We start from the raw sequence: 27,633 nt of genomic DNA, 5'->3' as shown, positions 1-27,633 counted from the left end.
CAGTGTGTGCCCGTGCCTGCGAAGGCTGCGGAGGCGCTGGAGACCGGCTCCCTCCAGAGCGCTGGCTGTGCTCCGGAGCAGTGTGTGCCAGTGCCTGCGAAGGCTGCGGAGGCGCTGGAGACCGGCTCCCTCCAGAGCGCTGGCTGTGCTCCGGAGCAGTGTGTGCCAGTGCCTGCGAAGGCTGCGGAGGCGCTGGAGTCGGGCTCCCTCCAGAGCGCTGGCTGTGCTCCAGAGCAGTGTGTGCCCGTGCCTGCGAAGGCTGCGGAGGCGCTGGAGACCGGCTCCCTCCAGAGTGCTGGCTGCTGCATGTGTCACACGCTTGTTAGTTGCTCAGGCGCAGGGGGAGGCAGGTCTTCTGGCAGCACTTCACTGGGGATGACAAGCTGAGTCGTAACCAGGCCCAGGCCAGTCACTCAGGCCCCAGGAGTCTTAGGAGGCTGCTCTCAAGCTCTGTTAATGCCCGTGTGTGGCCCAAGACCTGGGGCAGCAGGGACTCGTGTCTCGTGACCACCCTGGGAGGGGGTGGGTGCGTGAGGCTACAGAAATGACTCCTCCCTGGCCCGTGCTGGGCTAACACCTCGGAGCGCCAGACTCCCAGCCCTGTGCTGTAACCTGGCCTTGGGCCCTGCCGGTGCCAGGAGGAGCCTGCTGGCTCCTTCAGGGCAGGGGGCTGTGTGAAGGGGCCTGCTGCCACCAACAGTCCTGGCTCACAAGGTGCTGTGCACGGCCTGCTGCCTCCACAGCCCCCTCCCAGGCAGAGAGAGCAGCTGCTGAGTCAGGGAGGGATTCCCAGTGCCTGGCCCAGGCCACACCCTGGGAGCAGCAGCAGGTCCCTGGAGAAGTGCAGCTGCCAGGAAGAAGATGACGCAGGCACCTGGGAACCTGCGCCTCCTCCCTGCCCCACCTCCTTTCCTTGCTCATTACTTGGGGGCAGAATCTTCCCAGCAGACAGGAAGGAGCCATGCTCCATTCTCAGGGATCCCTCCAAGTGCGGCTTTGCACAGCTGCTGCGCAGACCCAAGGTAAGAAGGTCCTTTGCTGGCCCATCTCCTGGTGGGAATCTCTGTGCCCCACCCCTTGGCTGCCTCCAAAACCCTCTTCCTTCCTCCACGACACTGCGCTTCCCTCCCTGAGCTGGGCCTCTGCCCTGTCCCCTGGCTTTCCCCAGCACTCCCCTGGCTTCTGAGCCCCCAGCAGGGCGCCCCAGGGCCTGTGGGATGGCTGCATGTCGGACAGTGCCCCACTGGCGCTGGGGGTGGGAAGGACGGGGAGCAGAGGAAGCTGAGGCCGGTGATGAGCTGCTCTAGCTGTTGCTTCTTCCTGCCTGGCAGGCTGAGTGGTGACTGCAAAGCTCAGTGCAGATAAGAGCAGTTTCCTCCCGCTCTGCGGTGCTGCCAGGTGGCCGCTTTCTGACCTGACCCCGAAGTCCAGGCGCTCGGCAGGAGGAGCAGCCGGCTCAGGCAGAGGTACAGCTGGCGAGTGGGGAGAGGGCTCCCAAGCAGCATGGGGGGGGGGGAGGGGAAAGACTCAGTACCTGGTCCTCAGCCTCCTTCATGCCCCCAGCGCGCGGCTCCCCCTGCCCCGGTCACCCCCCCCCCAGCGCGCGGCTCCCCCTGCCCCGGTCACCCCCCCCCAGCGCGCGGCTCCCCCTGCCCCGGTCACCCCCCCAGCGCGCGGCTCCCCCTGCCCCGGTCAGCCTGCCCCGGTCACCCCCCCCCCCCAGCGCGCGGCTCTCCCTGCCCCGGTCACCCCCCCCCAGCGCGCGGCTCTCCCTGCCCCGGTCACCCCCCCCCAGCGCGCGGCTCCCCCTGCCCCGGTCACCCCCCCAGCGCGCGGCTCTCCCTGCCCCGGTCACCCCCCCCCAGCGCGCGGCTCCCCCTGCCCCGGTCACCCCCCCAGCGCGCGGCTCTCCCTGCCCCGGTCACCCCCCCCCCCCAGCGCGCGGCTCCCCCTGCCCCGGTCACCCCCCCCAGCGCGCGGCTCTCCCTGCCCCGGTCACCCCCCCCCAGCGCGCGGCTCCCCCTGCCCCGGTCACCCCCCCAGCGCGCGGCTCCCCCTGCCCCGGTCACCCCCCCCAGCGCGCGGCTCCCCCTGCCCCGGTCACCCCCCCCCAGCGCGCGGCTCCCCCTGCCCCGGTCACCCCCCCCCCCCAGCGCGCGGCTCTCCCTGCCCCGGTCACCCCCCCCCAGCGCGCGGCTCTCCCTGCCCCGGTCACCCCCCCCCAGCGCGCGGCTCTCCCTGCCCCGGTCACCCCCCCCCCCCCCCCGGCTCTCCCTGCCCCGGTCACCCCCCCCCAGCGCGCGGCTCTCCCTGCCCCGGTCACCCCCCCCCAGCGCGCGGCTCCCCCTGCCCCGGTCACCCCCCCCCCCCAGCGCGCGGCTCTCCCTGCCCCGGTCACCCCCCCCCAGCGCGCGGCTCCCCCTGCCCCGGTCACCCCCCCCCAGCGCGCGGCCTCCCCCCCCCCCCCCCCCAGCGCGGCTCCCCCTGCCCCGGTCACCCCCCCCCAGCGCGCGGCTCCCCCTGCCCCTGCCCCCTCCCCCTGGTGCCCCACCCCCCCCCCAGCGCGCGGCTCTCCCTGCCCCGGTCACCCCCCCCCCCCAGCGCGCGGCTCCCCCTGCCCCGGTCACCCCCCCCCCCCCCCCAGCGCGCGGCTCCCCCTGCCCCGGCACCGCCCCCCCCCCCCCCCAGCGCGCGGCTCCCCCTGCCCCGGTCACCCCCCCCCCCCACCGCCCCCCCCTGCCCCCCCAGCGCGCGGCTCCCCCTGCCCCGGTCACCCCCCCAGCGCGCGGCTCTCCCTGCCCCGGTCACCCCCCCCCCAGCGCGCGGCTCTCCCTGCCCCGGTCACCCCCCCCCCCCCAGCGCGCGGCTCCCCCTGCCCCGGTCACCCCCCCAGCGCGCGGCTCTCCCTGCCCCAGTCACCCCCCCCCCCCCAGCGCGCGGCTCCCCCTGCCCCGGTCACCCCCCCCCCCCAGCGCGCGGCTCTCCCTGCCCCGGTCACCCCCCCCCCCCAGCGCGCGGCTCTCCCTGCCCCGGTCACCCCCCCCCAGCGCGCGGCTCTCCCTGCCCCGGTCACCCCCCCCCAGCGCGCGGCTCCCCCTGCCCCGGTCACCCCCCCCCCAGCGCGCGGCTCTCCCTGCCCCGGTCACCCCCCCCCAGCACGCGGCTCCCCCTGCCCCGGTCACCCCCCCCCAGCGCGCGGCTCCCCCTGCCCCGGTCACCCCCCCCCCCCCCCCCAGCGCGCGGCTCTCCCTGCCCCGGTCACCCCCCCCCCCCAGCACGCGGCTCCCCCTGCCCCGGTCACCCCCCCCCCCCCAGCGCGCGGCTCCCCCTGCCCCGGTCACCCCCCCCCCCCAGCGCGCGGCTCTCCCTGCCCCGGTCACCTCCCCCCCCCCAGTGCGCGGCTCTCCCTGCCCCGGTCACCCCCCCAGCGCGCGGCTCTCCCTGCCCCGGTCACCCCCCCCCCCCCCAGCGCGCGGCTCTCCCTGCCCCGGTCACCCCCCCCCCCAGCGCGCGGCTCTCCCTGCCCCGGTCACCCCCCCCCCACGCGGCTCTCCCTGCCCCGGTCACCCCCCCCAGCGCGCGGCTCTCCCTGCCCCGGTCACCTCCTCCTCCCCAATGCACGGTTCTCCCTGCCCCTGCCCTTCGCCACAGGAGGGCTGTTATCCCATTTTGCAGGGAAATGGAGGCAGAGTGGAAGTGCCTGGCCCAGGGTGTCCCTGGCAGAGTAGAGAAGTGACCCTAGGACCCAGGCTAGCGCCCAAACCACTGGACCATTCTACCTCTCAGCAGACCCCTTTCCTGGACTTTGTCGCTTCCAAACTGGGCTTGGGTTGGCCCTTGCAATGGGCCAGATGCCGCCTATGCTGGCGCTGTGCGCGGCCTGAGCCCCTGGCTCTGGGATCTGCACTGCGGCCTCTGGGGACCTGTAAAGCCCTGGCTGGCCTGGGCGCAGCCTGTCTGTGCCTGGCTCCCCCTGCCGTGCCTGGCAAAGGGGAGTGGCTGCTCCTGGGGCCGAGGAGTCCCACGTGGTACCCACCAGCGCCTGGCAGATCCGTTTCTGCCCCCGGCTGGGGGAGCACTGGCCCCACGCGGCCGAGGCAGATCGTGGCTGGTCACTTTCTGCTCCCTGCTGCTTTGCTGGAGGCCGGGGGCGAAGGTGCAGAGAGGCGCTGTGCTGGGGGGCTGCTCTGGCCAATCGCAGGCCAGGAGCGCTCTGGTGCCATTTCCCATTGAGCAGCTGGGGCAAGCGGAGAGCTGAGCGCAGCCCAGGCCGGAGGCGCTGCCCTGCTCTCCTGTCCAGCAGCGCGCCAGTGTTGTAGCCCTAGGGGTCGTGCCCTCAGCACTGGGAGGATCCAGGTGGGAGATATGCTCATGGAATCCGAGATCCGGGGTTGGAACTCAGCTCTCAGCCTCTGAATTCCCTGCTCCCACTACTGACCCTCACTCCCTGCTCCTTCCTGCCTGCTTGTGGGGCTGCCCCAGTCACGCAGGACACGAGGGAGGAAGAGCAGGGATGCTGGGAGCCCACTGCCCGCTTTGGGCACGGTGTCCTGTCGGAATCGGTTCTAGCCCAGCTAACATTCCATGCGCAGGAAGTGATGTCACAGGTCTTGCCCCAGTTAGAAAGTGAGTGATTTCTTGGCACCACCAAGTTAATTTCACTTTCATTAATCAACAGCAGAGCTGCCTGAGTAGATGAGAGCAGGGTGCCCAGCGTCCTGGCTGACAGTACCTGCCCCAGCTTCTGCAGAAGAACGGGAAAGGAGCCCTACAGGAGCAGGTTCAGAATAACCTGCCTGAGGGGAGGCACCTCCTGATCCCTTTACGTAAGGCTTGGTTCCTCTTCCAAACAAAGGCAGGTTTGAGTAGGAGAGGTCCAGGTTGGATATTAGGAAAAACTCTTTCCCTAGGAGGGTGGGGAAGCACTGGGATGGGTTACTTAGGCAGGGGGTGGAATCTCCATCCCTAGAGGTTTTTATGTCTTGGCTTGACAAAGCCCTGGCCGGGTTGATTGAGTTGGGATTGGTCCTGCCTTGGGCAGGGGGCTGGGCTTGATGACGTTCTGAGATCTTTTCCTGCTCTGATTCTATGACAACCTTTTGCTTGGGTTTAATACCAGGCTGTGCTCTCCTATCTCTGCATACAAACATTCAGTCAGTTTTGAATTTAGCGAAGCTCTTGGCCTCAGTGATACCTTGTGGCTGGGAGTTCCACAGGCTACTGTGCATTGTCCAGCAAGTATCTGGTTTGATCAGATCTAAATGTGCAGCCTCCCATTTGCTGCCCTTCCTTGCCAGCCAGCAAGAGGGACTGTCTGATGCACAGCTCACAGGAAACCATGAGCTAGGGCGGAGAGTGGCTCTGGCTCACCCCACTCCTTTGCAGCCAGTAGCTCTGCTGTGCTGAGAGGCGCCTGAGACTGAGCACAGGGCCTGGGGCTGGTCCATAGCTAAGCACACCAAGGCTCGGGCGCATCCCATGCAGAGCTACAGGCAGAGGTACCCCAAGGCTGCAGCCTTGCACTCTGCGCCTGGCAGAGCTGGGTGCTAAGTGTGGGGCTAGGATCTGGCTGGAGAAAATCCGGGCTCTGGGAAATAGCAGGAAAGAAGGTACCAAGGGTATCATATTTTTGCTGTTCCACCTTGTATAGGGCACCGTGGCAGCCCAGCTCCATCGGCTCCTAAAATTACAGCGAGGCCTGGGCCAGACATCCCAGGATGGCTGTGGCTCAGTCAGCCTTGTGTATACAGAACGCAGCAGGATACTTTCAGTGACGGTAACTTTTACGATGACCGCGTGTGCCGCCTCTGTAACATGCTGCAGCTGCTCCATGGCCAAAGAAATGTAAAGGTGCAGTATCCAGAACTCAAAAGCATGGCTGTGACATAACGTGTCCCTCCCAGGGTTGTATGTGGTGCAGAAGGAGGTCCTGATCCCGAATGGCTTGTCGCTGATGTTGCTATTTGCACCTGTGCAAAGAGGGTGTGTCACCTGCTATCCCACAGCAGGGCAGTGTGTTACTCCCACTCAGCAAGGGTAAACAAGGGCACCCGGCAGAGCCAGGCCCTGGCTGTCTGCTGTTCCTGGGAGAATGCCGAATTCCTCGGGGGTCAGCAATGAGTCCAGCACCAGCTGCATAATGGAAACACGTAGACAACAGCGTTTTGCATTGACTCATTAGCTGCTAGCCAGTAAAACTAATGGACTTGTCATGAGAGGGGGAGCGCCCTGGGTCAGTGACCGGCTCTCCCTGTGTGTTGTCAGGTGTACCCAGAATGACAGCATCCTACCCAGCGCTTGTGCGGCGCTCAGGAGAGAGTCCAATGCCACCCAGTGGATTAGCAGAGCGCCCGCAGCTGAGTTTGTGTTTCTGTTGGTGGTGCACATTGGCACATGCCTCAGGTCACATAAAACATTTATTCCACACATGGATGGAGAAGGAGAAAGGAAACATTCGTCCTGATCCTAACTGCTCCACTCCCCATTCCTAATGGCACGTCTCACTCCAGGGCAGAATCTCACTGGCTGCTTCTTTTTTGCATTCCAGGAGAAGTTTTCTTAGCTAAAGGCAGGAACATTAGCGGCGCTCATTGACAAGCTCCCTGGACTCTCTTTTATCACAAGGGTTTGGCTGTCACGTTCATATGAGAGAATTGCCTCTGCAAATCCGTTATCTGGCCATCACTGCTGGGTATTTGACTTTGCCTGCAATCTCTGGCTTTATTTTACTTAAATAAGGAACATGGCAGGAATACAGAGTAGCACTGGAGGGAAATCCGGCCCTTTCCTAATACAGGAGCAAGGGCATGTTCAAAGACACTGGAAGAGAACAGATTCAAAACTGAGAAAGGAAACATGTTTTCGGACATTGCTCAATTAGCAGGTGGAACCCGTAGCCACAGGAAGAGTGCTCGTGTTACTCCAGCAACTGTAAAGACCAAACAAAATGTCTCAGCTAAAGACCAGTTAGCTTGACATTAATCTTGGGCCAAGAATAGGAAAGCTGATACAGCTTTCAGCTGATAAGAATTAAAGACCTAACTGGGTGAGATGTAGGAGCCTGCAGTAGGAAGGCCAGACTAGAAACTCTAATGGTCCCTCCTCCCCTTAAATTATGAATAGGGGTAGCTAGATGGTTTCACCAAAAATACTGAACACCCTCTCCCCCACGCCAACCCCCCCCCCCCCAAAACACTGGGGAAAAAATTAAAAAGAGCGTGGCCCCTTTAAGAAATGCTTTTGAGGCTTTTTGGCCCTAACAGGCTTCTGACGACCATCCACCATTTTGTCTCCCTGCTCCGGGCTAGACAGCTCCTCTGCAGAGCTGGTGAGCACCCGGGATTTTCACGTCCTGGCTGGGAAAAAATCAGAAAATACCCGACATTTTAGGACATGTTAGGTGTCTGGTATTTTCTGCATTTTTTTTACCAGACAGGAGGCAAAAATACCGGACTGTCTGGGTCGATACCGGACACCTGGCAACCTTAATTATGAACCATTGAGGCACAGGGTTCAAAAAAGGTCTGGATGTTTCTAGGAAAGACCAGACTCTCCACAGATAAAACAGGAAAGACTGAAACAAAGAAACAAAAATGCCCCAGAATTTTGGTTGGGACAGAAACCTCCTGGTCCTGGGCATGACCCAAGCGCTAGTTAACGAGGGCAGCAAGAGGGCTCATCGCTGCGGCCCCTGGCACCTTCTCCAGAGCAGCTGGTGCATCCTTGGTCAGAGACCGGGCTCCGCATTAGAGGGACCTGGCCTGGTCCACCCTGGCAGCTTCTCTGTTAATGAAGGTGAAACTGACGAAGGCCTGGCTTGTGCAATCGGCAGCTCGCTGCGCTCAGTGAGAATGTCGACACAATTTCCTGTGCCTGGAATGTCTGAGTGGCCTGTGGAAACGGGCTGGTTCCTTCAAGGAAATAAACATTTGAAGTGGTCTCAGCTAACTAGTGAAAATGACAAATTGTCCCTTCGTTGGCAGCAAATGATCATGAACATACACACTCCACCCACCCACACCTCTGCTCGCACGCCATCTGCACCCCCCACACACTCAATCCACCCACCCACACCTCTGCTCGCACGCCATCTGCACCCCCCCCACACTCAATCCACCCACCCGCACCTCTGCTCGCACGCCATCTGCACCCCCCACACACTCAATCCACCCACCCACACCTCTGCTCGCACGCCATCTGCACCCCCCCACACTCAATCCACCCACCCACACCTCTGCTCGCACGCCATCTGCACCCCCCCCACACTCAATCCACCCACCCACACCTCTGCTCGCACGCCATCTGCACCCCCCACACACTCAATCCACCCACCCACACCTCTGCTCGCACGCCATCTGCACCCCCCACACACTCAATCCACCCACCCACACCTCTGCTCGCACGCCATCTGCACCCCCCCCACACTCAATCCACCCACCCACACCTCTGCTCGCACGCCATCTGCACCCCCCACACACTCAATCCACCCACCCACACCTCTGCTCGCACGCCATCTGCACCCCCCACACACTCAATCCACCCACCCACACCTCTGCTCGCACGCCATCTGCACCCCCCCCACACTCAATCCACCCACCCACACCTCTGCTCGCACGCCATCTGCACCCCCCACACACTCAATCCACCCACCCACACCTCTGCTCGCACGCCATCTGCACCCCCCCCACACTCAATCCACCCACCCACACCTCTGCTCGCACGCCATCTGCACCCCCCACACACTCAATCCACCCACCCACACCTCTGCTCGCACGCCATCTGCACCCCCCACACACTCAATCCACCCACCCACACCTCTGCTCGCACGCCATCTGCACCCCCCCCACACTCAATCCACCCACCCACACCTCTGCTCGCACGCCATCTGCACCCCCCACACACTCAATCCACCCACCCACACCTCTGCTCGCACGCCATCTGCACCCCCCACACACTCAATCCACCCACCCACACCTCTGCTCGCACGCCATCTGCACCCCCCACACACTCAATCCACCCACCCACACCTCTGCTCGCACGCCATCTGCACCCCCCACACACTCAATCCACCCACCCACACCTCTGCTCGCACGCCATCTGCACCCCCCACACACTCAATCCACCCACCCACACCTCTGCTCGCACGCCATCTGCACCCCCCCCACACTCAATCCACCCACCCACACCTCTGCTCGCACGCCATCTGCACCCCCCACACACTCAATCCACCCACCCACACCTCTGCTCGCACGCCATCTGCACCCCCCCCACACTCAATCCACCCACCCACACCTCTGCTCGCACGCCATCTGCACCCCCCCACACTCAATCCACCCACCCACACCTCTGCTCGCACGCCATCTGCACCCCCCCCACACTCAATCCACCCACCCACACCTCTGCTCGCACGCCATCTGCACCCCCCACACACTCAATCCACCCACCCACACCTCTGCTCGCACGCCATCTGCACCCCCCACACACTCAATCCACCCACCCACACCTCTGCTCGCACGCCATCTGCACCCCCCACACACTCAATCCACCCACCCACACCTCTGCTCGCACGCCATCTGCACCCCCCACACACTCAATCCACCCACCCACACCTCTGCTCGCACGCCATCTGCACCCCCCACACACTCAATCCACCCACCCACACCTCTGCTCGCACGCCATCTGCACCCCCCCCACACTCAATCCACCCACCCGCACCTCTGCTCGCACGCCATCTGCACCCCGCACACACACACTCAATCCACCCACCCACACCTCTGCTCGCACGCCATCTTCACCCCCCACACACTCAATCCACCCACCCACACCTCTGCTCGCACGCCATCTTCACCCCCCACACACTCAATCCACCCACCCACACCTCTGCTCGCACGCCATCTGCACCCCCCCACACTCAATCCACCCACCCACACCTCTGCTCGCACGCCATCTGCACCCCCCACACACTCAATCCACCCACCCACACCTCTGCTCGCACGCCATCTGCACCCCCCCACACTCAATCCACCCACCCGCACCTCTGCTCGCACGCCATCTGCACCCCCCACACACTCAATCCACCCACCCACACCTCTGCTCGCACGCCATCTGCACCCCCCACACACTCAATCCACCCACCCACACCTCTGCTCGCACGCCATCTGCACCCCCCACACACTCAATCCACCCACCCACACCTCTGCTCGCACGCCATCTGCACCCCCCCCACACTCAATCCACCCACCCACACCTCTGCTCGCACGCCATCTGCACCCCCCCCACACTCAATCCACCCACCCACACCTCTGCTCGCAAGCCATCTGCACCCCCCACACACTCAATCCACCCACCCACACCTCTGCTCTCACGCCATCTGCACCCCCCCCACACTCAATCCACCCACCCGCACCTCTGCTCGCACGCCATCTGCACCCCGCACACACACACTCAATCCACCCACCCACACCTCTGCTCGCACGCCATCTGCACCCCCCACACACTCAATCCACCCACCCGCACCTCTGCTCGCACGCCATCTGCACCCCCCCACACTCAATCCACCCACCCGCACCTCTGCTCGCACGCCATCTGCACCCCCCCACACTCAATCCACCCACCCACACCTCTGCTCGCACGCCATCTGCACCCCCCACACACTCAATCCACCCACCCACACCTCTGCTCGCACGCCATCTGCACCCCCCACACACTCAATCCACCCACCCACACCTCTGCTCGCACGCCATCTGCACCCCCCACACACTCAATCCACCCACCCACACCTCTGCTCGCACGCCATCTGCACCCCCCACACACTCAATCCACCCACCCACACCTCTGCTCGCACGCCATCTGCACCCCCCACACACTCAATCCACCCACCCACACCTCTGCTCGCACGCCATCTGCACCCCCCCACACTCAATCCACCCACCCACACCTCTGCTCGCACGCCATCTGCACCCCCCACACACTCAATCCACCCACCCACACCTCTGCTCGCACGCCATCTGCACCCCCCACACACTCAATCCACCCACCCACACCTCTGCTCGCACGCCATCTGCACCCCCCCACACTCAATCCACCCACCCACACCTCTGCTCGCACGCCATCTGCACCCCCCACACACTCAATCCACCCATCCACACCTCTGCTCGCACGCCATCTGCACCCCCCACACTCAATCCACCCACCCACACCTCTGCTCGCACGCCATCTGCACCCCCCCACACACACACTCAATCCACCCACCCACACCTCTGCTCGCACGCCATCTGCACCCCCCACACACTCAATCCACCCACCCACACCTCTGCTCTCACGCCATCTGCACCCCCCACACACTCAATCCACCCACCCACACCTCTGCTCGCATGCCATCTGCACCCCCCCCACACTCAATCCACCCACCCACACCTCTGCTCGCACGCCATCTGCACCCCCCCCACACTCAATCCACCCACCCGCACCTCTGCTCGCACCCCATCTGCACCCCCCCACACTCAATCCACCCACCCACACCTTTGCTCGCACGCCATCTGCACCCCCCACACACTCAATCCACCCACCCACACCTCTGCTCGCACGCCATCTGCACCCCCCCACACTCAATCCACCCACCCACACCTTTGCTCGCACGCCATCTGCACCCCCCACACACTCAATCCACCCACCCACACCTCTGCTCGCACGCCATCTGCACCCCCCCACACTCAATCCACCCACCCACACCTCTGCTCGCACGCCATCTGCACCCCGCACACACTCAATCCACCCACCCACACCTCTACTCGCACGCCATCTGCACCCCGCACACACTCAATCCACCCACCCACACCTCTGCTCGCACGCCATCTGCACCCCCCACACACTCAATCCACCCACCCACACCTCTACTCGCACGCCATCTGCACCCCCCCCACACTCAATCCACCCACCCACACCTCTGCTCGCACGCCATCTGCACCCCCACACTCAATCCACCCACCCACACCTCTGCTCGCACGCCATCTGCACCCCCCCACACTCAATCCACCCACCCACACCTCTGCTCGCACGCCATCTGCACCCCCCCACACACACACTCAATCCACCCACCCACACCTCTGCTCGCATGCCATCTGCACCCCCCCACACTCAATCCACCCACCCACACCTCTGCTCCCACGCCATCTGCACCCCCCCACACTCAATCCACCCACCCACACCTCTGCTCGCAAGCCATCTGCACCCCCCCACACTCAATCCACCCACCCGCACCTCTGCTCGCACGCCATCTGCACCCCCCACACACTCAATCAACCCACCCGCACCTCTGCTCGCACGCCATCTGCACCCCCCCACACTCAATCCACCCACCCACACCTCTGCTCGCACGCCATCTGCACCCCCCCACACTCAATCCACCCACCCGCACCTCTGCTCGCACGCCATATGCACCCCCCACACACTCAATCCACCCACCCACACCTCTGCTCGCACGCCATCTGCACCCCCCCCACACTCAATCCACCCACCCCTCTGCTCGCACACCATCTGCACCCCCCACACACTCAATCCACCCACCCACACCTCTGCTCGCACGCCATCTGCACCCCCCACACACTCAATCCACCCACCCACACCTCTGCTCGCACGCCATCTGCACCCCCCACACACTCAATCCACCCACCCACACCTCTGCTCGCAAGCCATCTGCACCCCCCACACACTCAATCCACCCACCCACACCTCTGCTCGCACGCCATCTGCACCCCCCCACACACTCAATCCCCCCACCCACACCTCTGCTCGCAGGCCATCTGCACCCCCCCACACTCAATCCACCCACCCACACCTCTGCTCGCACGCCATCTGCACCCCCCCACACTCAATCCACCCACCCACACCTTTGCTCGCACGCCATCTGCACCCCCACACTCAATCCACCCACCCACACCTCTGCTCGCACGCCATCTGCACCCCCCACACTCAATCCACCCACCCGCACCTCTGCTCGCACGCCATCTGCACCCCCCACACACTCAATCCACCCACCCACACCTCTGCTCGCACGCCATCTGCACCCCCCACACACTCAATCCACCCACCCACACCTCTGCTCGCACGCCATCTGCACCCCCCACACACTCAATCCACCCACCCACACCTCTGCTCGCACGCCATCTGCACCCCCCACACACTCAATCCACCCACCCGCACCTCTGCTCGCACGCCATCTGCACCCCCCCACACACTCAATCCACCCACCCACACCTCTGCTCGCAAGCCATCTGCACCCCCCCACACTCAATCACCCACCCACACCTCTGCTCGCACGCCATCTGCACCCCCCCCCCACACACTCAATCCACCCACCCACACCTCTGCTCGCACGCCATCTGCACCCCCCACACACTCAATCCACCCACCCACACCTCTGCTCGCACGCCATCTGCACCCCCCACACACTCAATCCACCCACCCACACCTCTGCTCGCACGCCATCTGCACCCCCACACTCAATCCACCCACCCACACCTCTGCTCGCACGCCATCTGCACCCCCCCACACTCAATCCACCCACCCACACCTCTGCTCGCACGCCATCTGCACCCCCCCACACACACACTCAATCCACCCACCCACACCTCTGCTCGCATGCCATCTGCACCCCCCCACACTCAATCCACCCACCCACACCTCTGCTCCCACGCCATCTGCACCCCCCCACACTCAATCCACCCACCCACACCTCTGCTCGCAAGCCATCTGCACCCCCCCACACTCAATCCACCCACCCGCACCTCTGCTCGCACGCCATCTGCACCCCCCACACACTCAATCAACCCACCCGCACCTCTGCTCGCACGCCATCTGCACCCCCCCACACTCAATCCACCCACCCACACCTCTGCTCGCACGCCATCTGCACCCCCCCACACTCAATCCACCCACCCGCACCTCTGCTCGCACGCCATCTGCACCCCCCACACACTCAATCCACCCACCCACACCTCTGCTCGCACGCCATCTGCACCCCCCCACACTCAATCCACCCACCCACACCTTTGCTCGCACGCCATCTGCACCCCCACACTCAATCCACCCACCCACACCTCTGCTCGCACGCCATCTGCACCCCCCCACACTCAATCCACCCACCCGCACCTCTGCTCGCACGCCATCTGCACCCCCCACACACTCAATCCACCCACCCACACCTCTGCTCGCACGCCATCTGCACCCCCCACACACTCAATCCACCCACCCACACCTCTGCTCGCACGCCATCTGCACCCCCCACACACTCAATCCACCCACCCACACCTCTGCTCGCACGCCATCTGCACCCCCCACACACTCAATCCACCCACCCGCACCTCTGCTCGCACGCCATCTGCACCCCCCCACACACTCAATACACCCACCCACACCTCTGCTCGCAAGCCATCTGCACCCCCCCACACTCAATACACCCACCCACACCTCTGCTCGCACGCCATCTGCACCCCCCCCACACACACTCAATCCCCCCACCCACACCTCTGCTCGCAGGCCATCTGCACCCCCCCACACTCAATCCACCCACCCACACCTCTGCTCGCACGCCATCTGCACCCCCCCACACTCAATCCACCCACCCACACCTCTGCTCGCACGCCATCTGCACCCCCCCACACTCAATCCACCCACCCACACCTCTGCTCGAGGCCATCTGCACCCCCCCCACACTCAATCCACCCACCCACACCTCTGCTCGCACGCCATCTGCACCCCCCCACACTCAATCCACCCACCCACACCTCTGCTCGAGGCCATCTGCACCCCCCACACACTCAATCCACCCACCCACACCTCTGCTCGCACGCCATCTGCACCCCCCCACACTCAATCCACCCACCCGCACCTCTGCTCGCACGCCATCTGCACCCCCCACACACTCAATCCACCCACCCACACCTCTGCTCGCACGCCATCTGCACCCCCCCCACACTCAATCCACCCACCCACCCCTCTGCTCGCACGCCATCTGCACCCCCCCCACACTCAATCCACCCACCCACCCCTCTGCTCGCACGCCATCTGCACCCCCCACACTCTCAATCCACCCACCCACACCTCTGCTCGCATGCCATCTGCACCCCCCCACACACACACTCAATCCACCCACCCACACCTCTGCTCGCACGCCATCTGCACCCCCCACACACTCAATCCACCCACCCACACCTCTGCTCGCACGCCATCTGCACCCCCCCACACTCTCAATCCACCCACCCACACCTCTGCTCACACGCCATCTGCACCCCCCCCACACTCAATCCACCCACCCGCACCTCTGCTCGCACGCCATCTGCACCCCCCACACACTCAATCCACCCACCCACACCTCTGCTCGCATGCCATCTGCACCCCCCACACTCTCAATCACCCACCCACACCTCTGCTCGCACGCCATCTGCACCCCCCACACACTCAATCCACCCACCCACACCTCTGCTCGCACGCCATCTGCACCCCCCCACACACTCAATCCACCCATCCACACCTCTGCTCGCACGCCATCTGCACCCCCACACTCAATCCACCCACCCACACCTCTGCTCGCACGCCATCTGCACCCCCCACACTCAATCCACCCACCCACACCTCTGCTCGCACGCCATCTGCACCCCCCCACACTCAATCCACCCACCCACACCTCTGCTCGCACGCCATCTGCACCCCCACACTCAATCCACCCACCCACACCTCTGCTCGCACGCCATCTGCACCCCCCACACTCAATCCACCCACCCACACCTCTGCTCGCACGCCATCTGCACCCCCCCACACTCAATCCACCCACCCACACCTCTGCTCGCACGCCATCTGCACCCCCCACACACTCAATCAACCCACCCGCACCTCTGCTCGCAAGTCATCTGCACCCCCCACACACACACTCCACCCACCCACACCTCTGCTCGCAGGCCATCTGCACCCTCACACACACACACACTCAACCCACCCGCACCTCTGCTCACAGGCCATCTGCACCCCCCACACACACTCCACCCACCCACACCTCTGCTCATAGGCCATCTGCACCCCCCCCCACACACACACTCAACTCACCCACACCTCTGCTCATAGGCCATCTGCACCCCCCACACACACTCTACCCACCCACACCTCTGCTCATAGGCCATCTGCACCCCCCCACACACACATACTCAACCCACGCACACCTCTGCTCATAGGCCATCTGCACCCCCCCACACACACACACTCAACTCACCCACACCTCTGCTCATAGGCCATCTGCACCCCCCACACACACTCTACCCACCCACACCTCTGCTCATAGGCCATCTGCACCCCCCCACACACACTCTACCCACCCACACCTCTGCTCACAGGCCATCTGCACCCCCCACACACACTCCACCCACCCACACCTCTGCTCATAGGCCATCTGCACCCCCCCCCACACACACACTCAACTCACCCACACCTCTGCTCATAGGCCATCTGCACCCCCCACACACACTCTACCCACCCACACCTCTGCTCATAGGCCATCTGCACCCCCCCACACACACATACTCAACCCACCCACACCTCTGCTCATAGGCCATCTGCACCCTCACACACACACACACTCAACCCACCCGCACCTCTGCTCACAGGCCATCTGCACCCCCCACACACACTCTACCCACCCACACCTCTGCTCATAGGCCATCTGCACCCCCCACACACACTCTACCCACCCACACCTCTGCTCACAGGCCATCTGCACCCCCCACACACACTCCACCCACCCACACCTCTGCTCATAGGCCATCTGCACCCCCCCACACACACACACTCAACTCACCCATACCTCTGCTCATAGGCCATCTGCACCCCCCACACACACTCCACCCACCCACACCTCTGCTCATAGGCCATCTGCACCCCCCCCCACACACACACTCAACTCACCCATACCTCTGCTCATAGGCCATCTGCACCCCCCCACACACACACACTCAACTCACCCATACCTCTGCTCATAGGCCATCTGCACCCCCCACACACACTCCACCCACCCACACTACTGTTTGCAGGCTGTCCACACCCCCCCCCCCCCTCCGCACACGAACACCAACACTGGTGCTCTTTGACAGAAGCTGACCATTGAGGTGATGAGAAAGTACGATGGGGCTAGACAGGCATTCCCAGCACGCCTTGGAGAGCGTGGCTTGGGAATCCGATGTGCTCCTTTGGTCAGTGAGTATGACAGGCAGTCACACCCAGAGAGACAAGAGACAACATGACCAATGTGGGGCCCACATGCTAAGGCCACGTGGCCTAGAGTTGTGCTAGTTCTCCAGATAGGTCTCACCAGCGTCCTTTATAACCAGGGCTCGACAAACCGCTGTTTCTACTTGCCCATGGTGAGTAGATTTCAGCTGGTCGCTCTGTGCGCCCCATTCACCGGCACCGTGCGCCCCATTCACCGGCACCGTGCACACGCACAGTGCTGCTCTGGCGCATGCGTGGTGTGGGGCTGGCGAGTAGTTCTCGCCGCAGTTTTTCGAGCCCTGTTTATAACCATCTCTCCACTGAAAAGCGTTTGCCTGATGCAACCCAAGGCCACGTGTTGCTTGCTGGGAGATCCACGCTGTGGCGGTCAGTCTTCCAGAGTTGGATTTGGCCACTCCTAGCGGGTCTAGTAAAGACCTGCTAAACTGAATTCTGAAGGTGCCCCCATTAGCGCCAGAATGCCTACTCCGTGTGAGGAGTAAGGGAATTCGATGGGAGCATTTCTCCCGTTGACCTCTTGCTGTGGTGATGGGATGCAGACACGGGAGCTGAAGGATCTGGCCATGCACAGTTTGGAAACGAGGCGGTGGGAAGTGGAGGGATATATTAGTTTTCAAATACTTGAAAAGTTACCATAAAAAAGATGGAGAATCATAGAGCTACAACTGGAAGGGACCTCAAGAGGTCATCAAGTCCAGCCCCCGCCCTCATGGCTGGACCCAGCACCATGTCCCCGATAGACGTCCATCCAACCCGCTCTTAAATATCTCCAGTGATGATAGTTGGGATTGGCCCTGCCTTGGGCAGGGTGCAGGACTTGATGACCTCCTGAGGTCTCTTCCAGCCCTAGGATTCTATAAAGATCTCACAACCTCCGAGGCAATTTATGCCAGTGTTTAACCACCCTGACAGTTCGGAAGTTTTTCCTAATGTCCAACCTAAAGAGACAAGTTGTTCTCTCTTGCCACAGAGGGCGGGCCAAGAGGCAGCAGAGCGGATTTACATTAAATTACAGGAAAAAACTTCTTCACTGTATTGACTGTAGAACAGGGGAGTCCAAACTTTTTTCAAAGAGGGCCAGATTTGATGAAGTGAACATGCGTGAGGGCCGACCATTTTGCCTGACATTCTTCGAACCATTAAAATTAAATGCAAATTAACTATTTTATGCAAAGTTTATTGCAAACGGCATACTTTTCATTTTGTCACATGGATGACAAATCTAAACAGGTGTTAAATCACTCTGCCTTTCATATCTGAAGGCCAGATGAAAAAAAATCCAGGAAGCTGAAATATATGTCAGGAACATTGTAAAGTACATTACATATTATTGGTAATAAAGGTTGTCTGTCAACTTTTAAGTTCAAAAAATATGAACAGGAACATAACACCAAGTATACATGTTGTGTCCAAATATATTTATAACTGATTTAGACCATCTGACATTAACTGAGATTTTACAATGTATTCATCTCAATACATATGGATTCGTATTCGTTGGGGGCCATAAAAGATAGATATTGCCAAATTACCTGTGGGTCCGTATTAAACCGGAACACGGGCCGCAATTGGCCCGCGGGCCGGACTTTGGACATGCCTGCTGTAGAACAAGGGAGCAGCTTGCCTAGGGAGGTTGTAGAAACTCCTTCGCTGGCGCTTTCCAAAAGGAGGCTGGAGCCATCTGTCTTCGATGGTTTAGACAAAACGGATCCTGTGTCTTGGCAGGGTGTTGGACTGGATGATCTTTGTGGGCCCTCTAATCCCTGTGGGAACCAGGAGCAGGCCTGCCAATGGATGTGGGGTGGAGTTGTGGGAGGGAAGGGGCAATTTTCCTGGGGCTCAGCTGTTCAAAGGGGCTACTGCTGCTGCTTCTGGGACAGAGCCCCTGGCCATGTAAACAGCTGTGGGATGCGAATTGTGACATCTGGCTCTCCCTGGGGAGCAGCCTTAGGAGTAGATTCCTCTGATGAAAATGCTGCTGCAAAGGGCTCTGCGGGACTCCTGGTTTCGCTGTCAGTTTGCTTTCCCAGCGGCAGTTTCTCTGTCTTCTGTCACTCGGATACAAGTGACATTTCCTCTTGCTAATGACTTGGCAGGAAGCTTTCACAACCCTTTCAGTTCTGCAATTCTGATCAATAGCGCTGTGTGTGCGGAGGCTGCAGCCTCAGGCTGGGACAGGGGACCGGGAACCAGACCCACGGCTCTTGGAGAGCTGCGTCGGGATCGCTGTGCAGCCATTCGACTCTGGTAAGCAGGAACCAGCTCTCACCAGTGCTCGTCGTTTGCATTCTAGCCTGGCTCCTTAGCGCAGGGAGAGATGGGTGGGCCACGGTGCCACGCTACTGTCTGTCCCGGTTTGGGGCAGTGTGGCCCAGTGGGCTGATCACTGGCCTGGGAATCTGGCACCCAGGCTCTGTTCCCAGGGGTGACCTTGGTCACATGACTACCCCACTGAGGCTCCCCACCTCTGAGACAATGGGCAGCGGGCTGGGTCCAGCCGGGGAGCAGAATTGGGGCTCATCCCGCTCCACCCACTGCTCCAGTCTGGAGCAGGTCAGGGCACAGATCATGTACCTGATGGGCAGGGCAGGACAAGCCCCCAAGCCCTGCCCTCATTCCCCAGCAGGAGCATCAGGTGCGGGAGGGCTGATGGGGGGCACCTGTTTTTCCAGGACACCCCAAGAGGCTGGGGTTTCCGGCATGTCCCTTTGGCCAGTGGGAGGAGGGCAAGTGTGCAACCAAGTCACAGTGGCAGAGGAATGGCCCAAAACGGGAGGCGTGCTGCTTGGGCAGGAGGAGAGCCGTTGCTGCTGGAGCTGGGTGCGCTCTTGGCACCCAGGGAGCCCCGGCTAGATTGTCCATTGCCCCTGAGATGGGCTGGGGTGGGGGGCGGAGGAAGGCAGTTCCAGTCCCAGTCCCTCCTGCCCCATCTCCTACTCCCTCCCCTCACTCCTGCAATTGCCCTGAGTGTCCCATCCTGGCTACGCCACTGGGCAGCCGCTCTCGGCCCAGTTCTGCCCCCACCCTGCACTTTGCTCTGGGCCCCGGAGATCGACCGACAAATCGGGAAGGCAGAGAAGAGCCACATGCCAGCACCGGGAGGTGGCCGGGCTGATTTACAGAGGAAGCCGCATCCCTGCATCTGATCCAAGACGGGGGCAGTCGCTGGGCTTTGGCTCAGACCGTTGCTTGTCACGGGGCTGGGGGTGGGTCAGCGGCCCCTGCGTAGGAAAGGGCTCCCCAGCCCAGCCCTGCCTGCGGATGCTCAGACTCGCCAGCTGCACAGGGAGTGTCGGTATCCTGGGGACGGGGGTAGGGCCTTTCTGACAGCTGCTGGCTAGGCTCTGTCTGACCCCGGGGGTAATGTAACCATGGTGACCACAGCCCCTCCTGGAGCCCCTTTGCTCCCCAGGGAACCGAGATCATTTTACAGCCACATGACGCACTGCATCTGGCCTGGCCCTGTGCCACAGGAAGAAGTGGAGCAGATGATGTTCCCCAGTGAAGCCACTGGGGGAATTCCTGCTAAACAGAATTAATTACCCCGGCTGGAATCTAGCCCAGACCTCTGTACCGGGGGCGTGGAGGGCTGGGTGGCCTAGTGGTCAGAGCTACCAGCCCCCGGCTTGGTTGAGGCGCATCAATTAATGCCAGTGAGGAGTTGGGCAGGGAGACCCATGAGTGGCCCCAAGCTGCCCTGGGCCACTTCCTTTCAGTCTGTTCAGTTTGGGGGGTGGCCCCTCAGGTGCAGTTTGCTGGGCAGCTTGCTGCCCTCTCTCGGGCCTGGGACACCTCCCTTGGCCATGGTCTCTGGGATTGGCCCCTCAGTTGCCTGGGGTGCAGGGCTCCCCAGCCCCCTTTGCAGTCTGCCTTGGCCAGGAGGCTGGAGCACCTTCCCCTCACCTTTCCCATTTGCCGGAGGGGGGGTGCACCCCCCTGCTCAGCCCCAGGCCCTGCCCCCCTTTCCTAGCCCCTCCCCCTTCCCACTTAGTTCTGCCAGCACCCCGTCCCTGCACCTGGTTGGGGTGGGGGCATTGATTGGCAGGGCTGCTGGTGGCCAGCAGGCACTGGGAAGGAGCTGCCTGCCAGTGGAGTCGGCACCTGTGGGGCAGCTCGCTCCGGCCTCTTTGCCAGGCTCTGGCCTTATCTCCCGGCGCCAAGCCTGGCACTGGCTGCAGGGGGGGCAGGCTGGGCCCAGAGGCTCCTTAGCCGCTGCCTGGAGTCTCTGCTCCATCCCACCATTGGAATTCAGAGCTGACTGAGAAGCACCAGGGGGTCTGATCAGAGCAAGTCGTGCTGCCTATGGCTGTTAGTGCAGGCAGAGGAGAGCGTGTCCCTGGGAGCGGCTGCCACCCCTTCCAGCACTGCTCAGCAGCCTCCTGGCCCATCAGCACATGGTCCCAGGCCCTGCAGAGCCGCTGGGCTGCGCTGGACGCACTGAGCGGGGACACCCGGCTCTTCCCTGGCCCAGGACCCTGCGGCTGAGAACCCCTGGCCCCAGCCATTGTGGGGGGCTGCAGTGTGGGAGCTGTATTCCACCAGGCCAAGGCTGGGGGACTCTGGGAGATACGGATGCCACGCCTTTTCCTGTGTCACCCCATGAATCGAGGGCCAGGCTGGCAATGGAGCCTGGGTTTGCACTGCCACCCTGTGCCCAATCCACGGGTAACCGTTCAGTGGCTTGTGTGGAGCCCAATGCCCTGTCTCCAAGCAGGAGACGATGTCTGATTTCAGTAACAACCACGGGAGCGCTCCGGCACTGCGGTGCCAGCGTCGGCTCTGCGCCATGAATCACGCTGTGGGAAGGGCTGTCCCAAGCTGGCTGGCCAGGCAGGATAAGGACTGTGGTCGAACAGGTGGCATGTGAGGGCGGTTGGACCACAGGGCGCGTGGGCAGAGGATTCAGGCGGACGTGAAACTGGAGTGGCACTGAGAACAGGAAGGGAGGGCGTGTGTGAGGTCAGAGAGGCAGAGGGCAGAGGTGGGTGGACAAGCCTCTGCAGGCAGAGTTGCCCTGAGCCCAGGCGGGGGGGGCTTGGCAGTGGCCCTGCACTCTGTGACCCTGTTGGCGTGTTCTGTGTTCTCAGGGTAAGAAGACGAGAAGGGGACAGGAGATTGGCTCAGTGACATGATGTCCTCGACACAGAGACCTAGCTCCACCCCGTCCCTTGCAAACACCTCCTGCGCCGTGGACTCTGAGTTCAGATACACCCTCTTCACCATCTTCTACAGCTTCATCTTCATTCTGGGCTTCATTGCCAATTGTTACGTGCTGTGGGTTTTCTGCCAGGTTTATAATTGGAGAAAACTCAACGAAATCAAGATATTCATGGTGAACCTGACAGTGGCTGACCTGCTTTTCCTGATTACACTGCCCCTGTGGATCATCTACTACCACTCCCAAGGAGACTGGGTTATGCCTTCATTCCTGTGTAATGTGTCTGGCTACTTGTTCTTTGTTAACACCTACTGCTCCATCGCCTTCTTGACAGTCATCACATACAACCGCTTCCAGGCAGTGACCAAACCCATCACAGCCGCCCAGGCCACCACCTGGAGAAGGGGTATCTTCCTCTCTGCGGCTATCTGGGTTGTGATAATGAGCAGTGGCTTCTATTTCCTCATAGACAGCGGCACTAACACCGAGAGCAGTAACCATGGCAACGTCACGCGGTGTTTTGAGGGCTATAACACCTCTGACAACGTTGGGACCGTCCTTGCTTTCCACATTCTCATCTTCGTTATTTTTCTCTTCATTTTCCTGTTTATTCTGGTGTGTAACGTGTTCATTATCAGGACCCTGCTGATCAAGCCTGTGCAGCTGCAGAAGAGCGCTCGTGTCAAGCAGCGGGCACTGTGGATGGTGTGCACTGTCCTGGCTGTGTTCATCATATGTTTTGTACCTCACCACCTCAATGACCTGCCCTGGACCCTGACAGTCCTGGAGAAGTGGCAGACAAAAAACTGTTTGTTGCGCCAGCAGATCAATGATGCCCATCAGGTGACTCTGTGCCTCTTGAGCACCAACTGCATGCTGGACCCTGTCATCTACTGCTTCCTCACCAAGAAGTTCAGGAAGCACCTTTCCGAGAACCTGAAAAGCATGAAGGGGAGTCGCAAGTGTTCCAGGCAAACCACTGAAACCGGGCTTGAGGGCACCATGCCCATCAATGAACTCCCCACCCACCTTGCGAGGCACGAACCGTCCAGTCTTCTCCTGAGCAGGCCTGGGCCACTTGTGTCCCCAGCTTCCCCTCGCTAAGTCAGGCCGCAGAGGGACACAGCGGTGGGCCATGTCTTTGGGGGAAATACCAGCATCCAGTTCCCCTGCCCGCAATGCAGCCAGAGGACCAGGGACCCAGCAGGGGCTGCGGAGGCACCTTCTGACACAGCCTGATGCTTCATGAGACACTGAGCAGGGCTCAGTTTGTCTTGTCTGTGAAGAAAAATGCCATTGACCATGAGCCCATCCCCCTCCTTCTGTCTCCTCACGTGCCCTGTCACCACCTCACCCGTGGGAAACGCCAGGAGAGGCTGTGGTCTGATTGAGTAACTGGGCTGGGGGAGGGGAGTCTGTGGAGGCAGGCGGCTGCTGTGATGCACTGGAAGCTCTGTGGCCAAGACACATTTTAAGGCCCCCAGGGACCAGTCTCTAGTTTGACTTGCTGCCCATTGCGGGCTGGGGAACGTCACTTGTTCCTGGATCTGGCCCAGTGGTGAACCGGCACGCGTCTTTCAGAAAGAGCCCTGACCTTAACGGACGCCTGCAAGTGACCGGCACTGAGAGCAAGTGAATGGACCCCAATGCCGCGTTACATTGCCCCTACTTACTAGCGATGTGACGGTAAACAGGCAGTGACTATTGTCGAGAACAAGAGAATGTTGCTGACTGCTCATTTGCAGACCGTTTTATCATTAATAAACAACCAACCTGTGCCTCGCCCCAGGGCCCCCACCTCACTCCTCAGCTGTGTCCAGTGCCAAAATGCCAAGCTCAGGCATTCAGTGCGGGATGAAAGGGATTGACCTGCTCCAGCTAGTCACGATGGGCTCTCCGGAGGGTGCCAGGCTCGGTTACAGGCCAGAGACTCTCGAGGCTCCTTGCCAGCCCCGTGTTGCTCAGTACTGAACTTCCTTCAAGCACAGGAAGTGGAACAGGGTGGGAAACGTGGGTTGGTTCTTACATGAGTTTCTGGTTCCTCAACTCCTCTAGAAAAATTTCCTAGCTGGCGATGGGAAAAAATCTGCCATGGTAACATTTATTTACTCCAGTTAACAGCTGTCTGGTGATACCAGCTAGGGAACTGATAGGGGAGTCTCTGCAGCACACTCCAAACCTCGCCAATCATCTGGTGTCATGTTCTGCCCATATTTTGCAGGGAGCATTCCCAGCTCTTGGATTCCCAGAGCTCACTGGTGGCCACTGAACAGTTTATATCTGCGAGTGGGCCATAAAGTTCAGACTTTTCTACTATGGACCTCAGAGTGGTCACCCTTGTATTCAGACTCTGCACTGCTGGACTTAGGGTTGCCAGGTGTCCGGTATTGGCCCGGACAGTCCGTTATTTGCAGCCTCTGTCCAGTAAAAAAAAAAACAGAAAATACCGGACATGTAAAATGTCAGGTATTTTCTGTTTTTCTTCCCTGCCATTTGTGGCGGGGGCAGGAGGAGCTGGGAGCGTGGGGATTTAAAGGCACAGTGACTCTTTTTTTCCTGTGTGCCCTCTTTTTTTTTTTCCTCAACAACTTTGGTCCTTTTTTTCCCCACCATGGTCGGTATTTTTGGTGAAAGTATCTGGCAACCCTATGACATGTATAGAACCCAAACAGAACTGCATAGGCCTTTGCCTCCTAGGCTAGACTACCACAATTCTCTCAGCTTAGTTCTGCCCTTGAAGACTGTGCTAAGGTTTCTTCCGGTGCAGGCAGGGCTTCCACTTGGTCACTAGAGCAAACCTTGTAGCAGGCTTACTTGCTGAAGGCCCCATCACTTAGGCGGGGAGGAAATCTGCCATTGTTGCATTTGAAGACATAGTAAAATTGCAGACTACCCCCTGGACTAACCTCTCTCATGGTTGTCCCTCTGTGGCATTTTTGGAGGATGAGATAGCTGCCCCCCACCCCCATAGTAGCAGAATTTTGTTTTTGGAGAACTCCCCCATTTGTGGGCGTTCACTTCCTGAGTTTTGCAGCTTTCTGAGAAGAACGGCAGGGGGCGTTGGTTTTGTTCTGTCTGTTCCTGGAAACCTTGCAGTAGAGACTGTAGTTTGTGGATGACTTTGTACAAGTATGTTTTGCTCCACCCTGCTTAGCTGCCATGGTGATAAGGGCTTGGCTATTCTCTGTTTGCATTTATTATCAAAGGGCACAGAACAAAGACAATGACCCCAGCTGGGTTCTTTAAACTTAACCCAAACATCTAAAATCTGTTTAAACATGTTGCTAAGATTTTCACTTCTGCTTCTGGGATGATCATTTGAATTTTAAGAGGAACAGAATTATATTAATGGAAAATTGTTAAACTGCACCCAGGATGGGGATGTCCTGGCCTGCCTTAGCTACATAGATCTTCCTGAAGAGTCTTACTTTAAAACTCTACTTCCTTGTGCTCAATCCTCTTCTATTGTTCTAAATTCACCAATAAATAGGGGGTGGGGATGGGGGAAGTGAAGCCCAACAGGGGAGAATAAAGGGATTTTGCCAGCCAGACTGAAATGTAGAAATTAAGAAGAAAAGCCAAGCTGGATGCTTGTGATAAAACATGCTACACATTTTCGAGACAGCGCAGACAGGGCTATAAGAAGGACATCTGTAACGATGAACAGCATCAGAAGATGTGGACTCGGCCAGAATGGAGCATCATCATCATCCAGACTGAGCTCCTGCACAGTTAGGGTGCGTCTACACAGCAAAATTATTTCTGAATAACGGCTGTTGTTCTGAAATAACTATGCGAGCGTCTACACAGTAATTCCATTATTTTGAAATAATTTTGAAATAACAGATGGCTTATTCCAACTACCGTAAACCTCATTCTACAAAGAATAACGCCTATTCCGAAATAGCTATTTCAAAATAGGGCGTGTGTAGATGCTCCACTTCTGCTATTTCAAAATAGCCCCTCACCAGGGCCCTTCTAAGCTGTTCCTCTCTGGAACTCTAAATTGAGATAGCACGTCTACATTAGGGAAACCGGCCTCGGACTCATTTTGAAGCTTCCTTGCAGTGCAGACGTGCTATTTTGAAATAAGCTACAGGCAGTCCCCGGGTTACGTACAAGATAGGGACTGTAGGTTTGTTCTTAAGTTGAATCTGTATGTAAGTCGGAACTGGCGTCCAGATTCAGCCACTGCTGAAACTGATCAGTTTCAACAGCGCTGAATCTGGACGCCAGTTCTGACTTACATACAGATTCAACTTAAGAACCCCAGGCATCCCCAAGTCAGCTGCTGCTGAAACTCATCAGCAGCTGATTCCAGGAAGCCCAGGGCAGGGGCTTCCTGTAGTCAGCCACTGGTCAGTTTCAGCAGCGACTGACTTGACCAACCCAGCAGCACCCAAGCTGCTTTGCCCCAGGCGTCCTGATTCAGCCACTGCTGAAACTGACCAGCAGTGGCTGAATCAGGACGCCTAGGGCAGAGCAGCGGGGGTGCTGCTGGGTTGGTTCAGTAGCGCCCAGAGCGGCGCTACGGGACCAACCGGCAGCGCCCCAGCTGCTGTACCACAGGCGTACGGGGGCAGTGGGACAGCCCAGACGCGCCGTGGCTGTCCTGCTGCCCTCGGGCTCTGCGGCTTTGCTCTGCTTTGCTCCCCATCTCCCTGGTCTGCAGACCAGGGGACGGGGAGCAAAGCCGCGGAACACGCAGGCAGCGGACAGCCCAGATGCGTCTGGGCTGTCCGCTGCCCGCGTGCTCCGCCGCTTTGCTTCCTCTCCCTGGTCTGCTGGAGACCAGGGAGACGGGCCCCATTCGTAACTGCGGATCCGTTGGATCCGCGTAACTCGGGGACTGCCTGTATTTCGGAATAACTATTCCAGAATAGCTTGTTCCAAAATAAGTGTGCAGTGTAGACGTAGTCTTACAAGCCACAGAATCTCTCCCAGTCACTCCTGGAATAGATCTATAGCCTCTGGCTGAGTTCTCAAACAGTGATTTAAAGACAGAAAGTCCACCATTTATTCTAATTTAAACCAGCAAATGACTCCTGCCCATGCTGCAACAGAAGATGAAAACTCCACCCCCCAGAGGAATATTTCTTTAACAATGAACAGATGTTGAGCAACTGGAATAGTATTTAACCTTCATTTATTTCCTCTGGTGCAGTGGAAACTACAACTAAGGTCTACCAACTCACAAAACC

At 60.2% G+C, this 27,633-nt stretch overlaps 1 protein-coding gene across 8 annotated transcripts; it reads left to right on the top strand.

Moving 5' to 3' along the window:
• Nucleotides 1–321: 321 nt before the first annotated feature.
• Nucleotides 322–27,096, top strand: PTAFR (platelet activating factor receptor). Of its 8 annotated transcripts, XM_075908581.2 has the most exons (5): nt 325–1,022; nt 1,332–1,466; nt 5,651–5,850; nt 19,414–19,521; nt 22,362–27,096. In XM_075908581.2, exon 5 carries the CDS (start codon nt 22,403–22,405, stop codon nt 23,534–23,536), a length of 1,134 nt encoding a protein of 377 aa, XP_075764696.2. In that variant the 5' UTR covers nt 325–1,022; nt 1,332–1,466; nt 5,651–5,850; nt 19,414–19,521; nt 22,362–22,402; the 3' UTR covers nt 23,537–27,096. The 8 variants fall into 8 exon arrangements, with proteins under 8 accessions (XP_075764701.2, XP_075764696.2, XP_014434878.2 ...); XM_014579392.4 differs by lacking the exon at nt 5,651–5,850; XM_075908583.2 differs by lacking the exons at nt 325–1,022; nt 1,332–1,466 and adding an exon at nt 3,613–4,826.
• The last annotated feature ends 537 nt before the right edge of the window (nt 27,097–27,633 follow it).

The sequence above is a fragment of the Pelodiscus sinensis genome, chromosome 26 (genome assembly GCF_052426305.1).
Source record: "Pelodiscus sinensis isolate ZL-2025 chromosome 26, ASM5242630v1, whole genome shotgun sequence".
NCBI classification, from domain to species: Eukaryota; Metazoa; Chordata; order Testudines; family Trionychidae; genus Pelodiscus; species Pelodiscus sinensis.
This window is presented reverse-complemented; position numbering and strand designations above follow the sequence as displayed.

What these genes read in the sequence shown, in the direction of transcription:
- PTAFR (XM_075908586.2), top strand. Translation starts at nt 22,403, where the DNA reads ATGATGTCCTCGACACAGAGACCTAGCTCCACCCCGTCCCTTGCAAAC.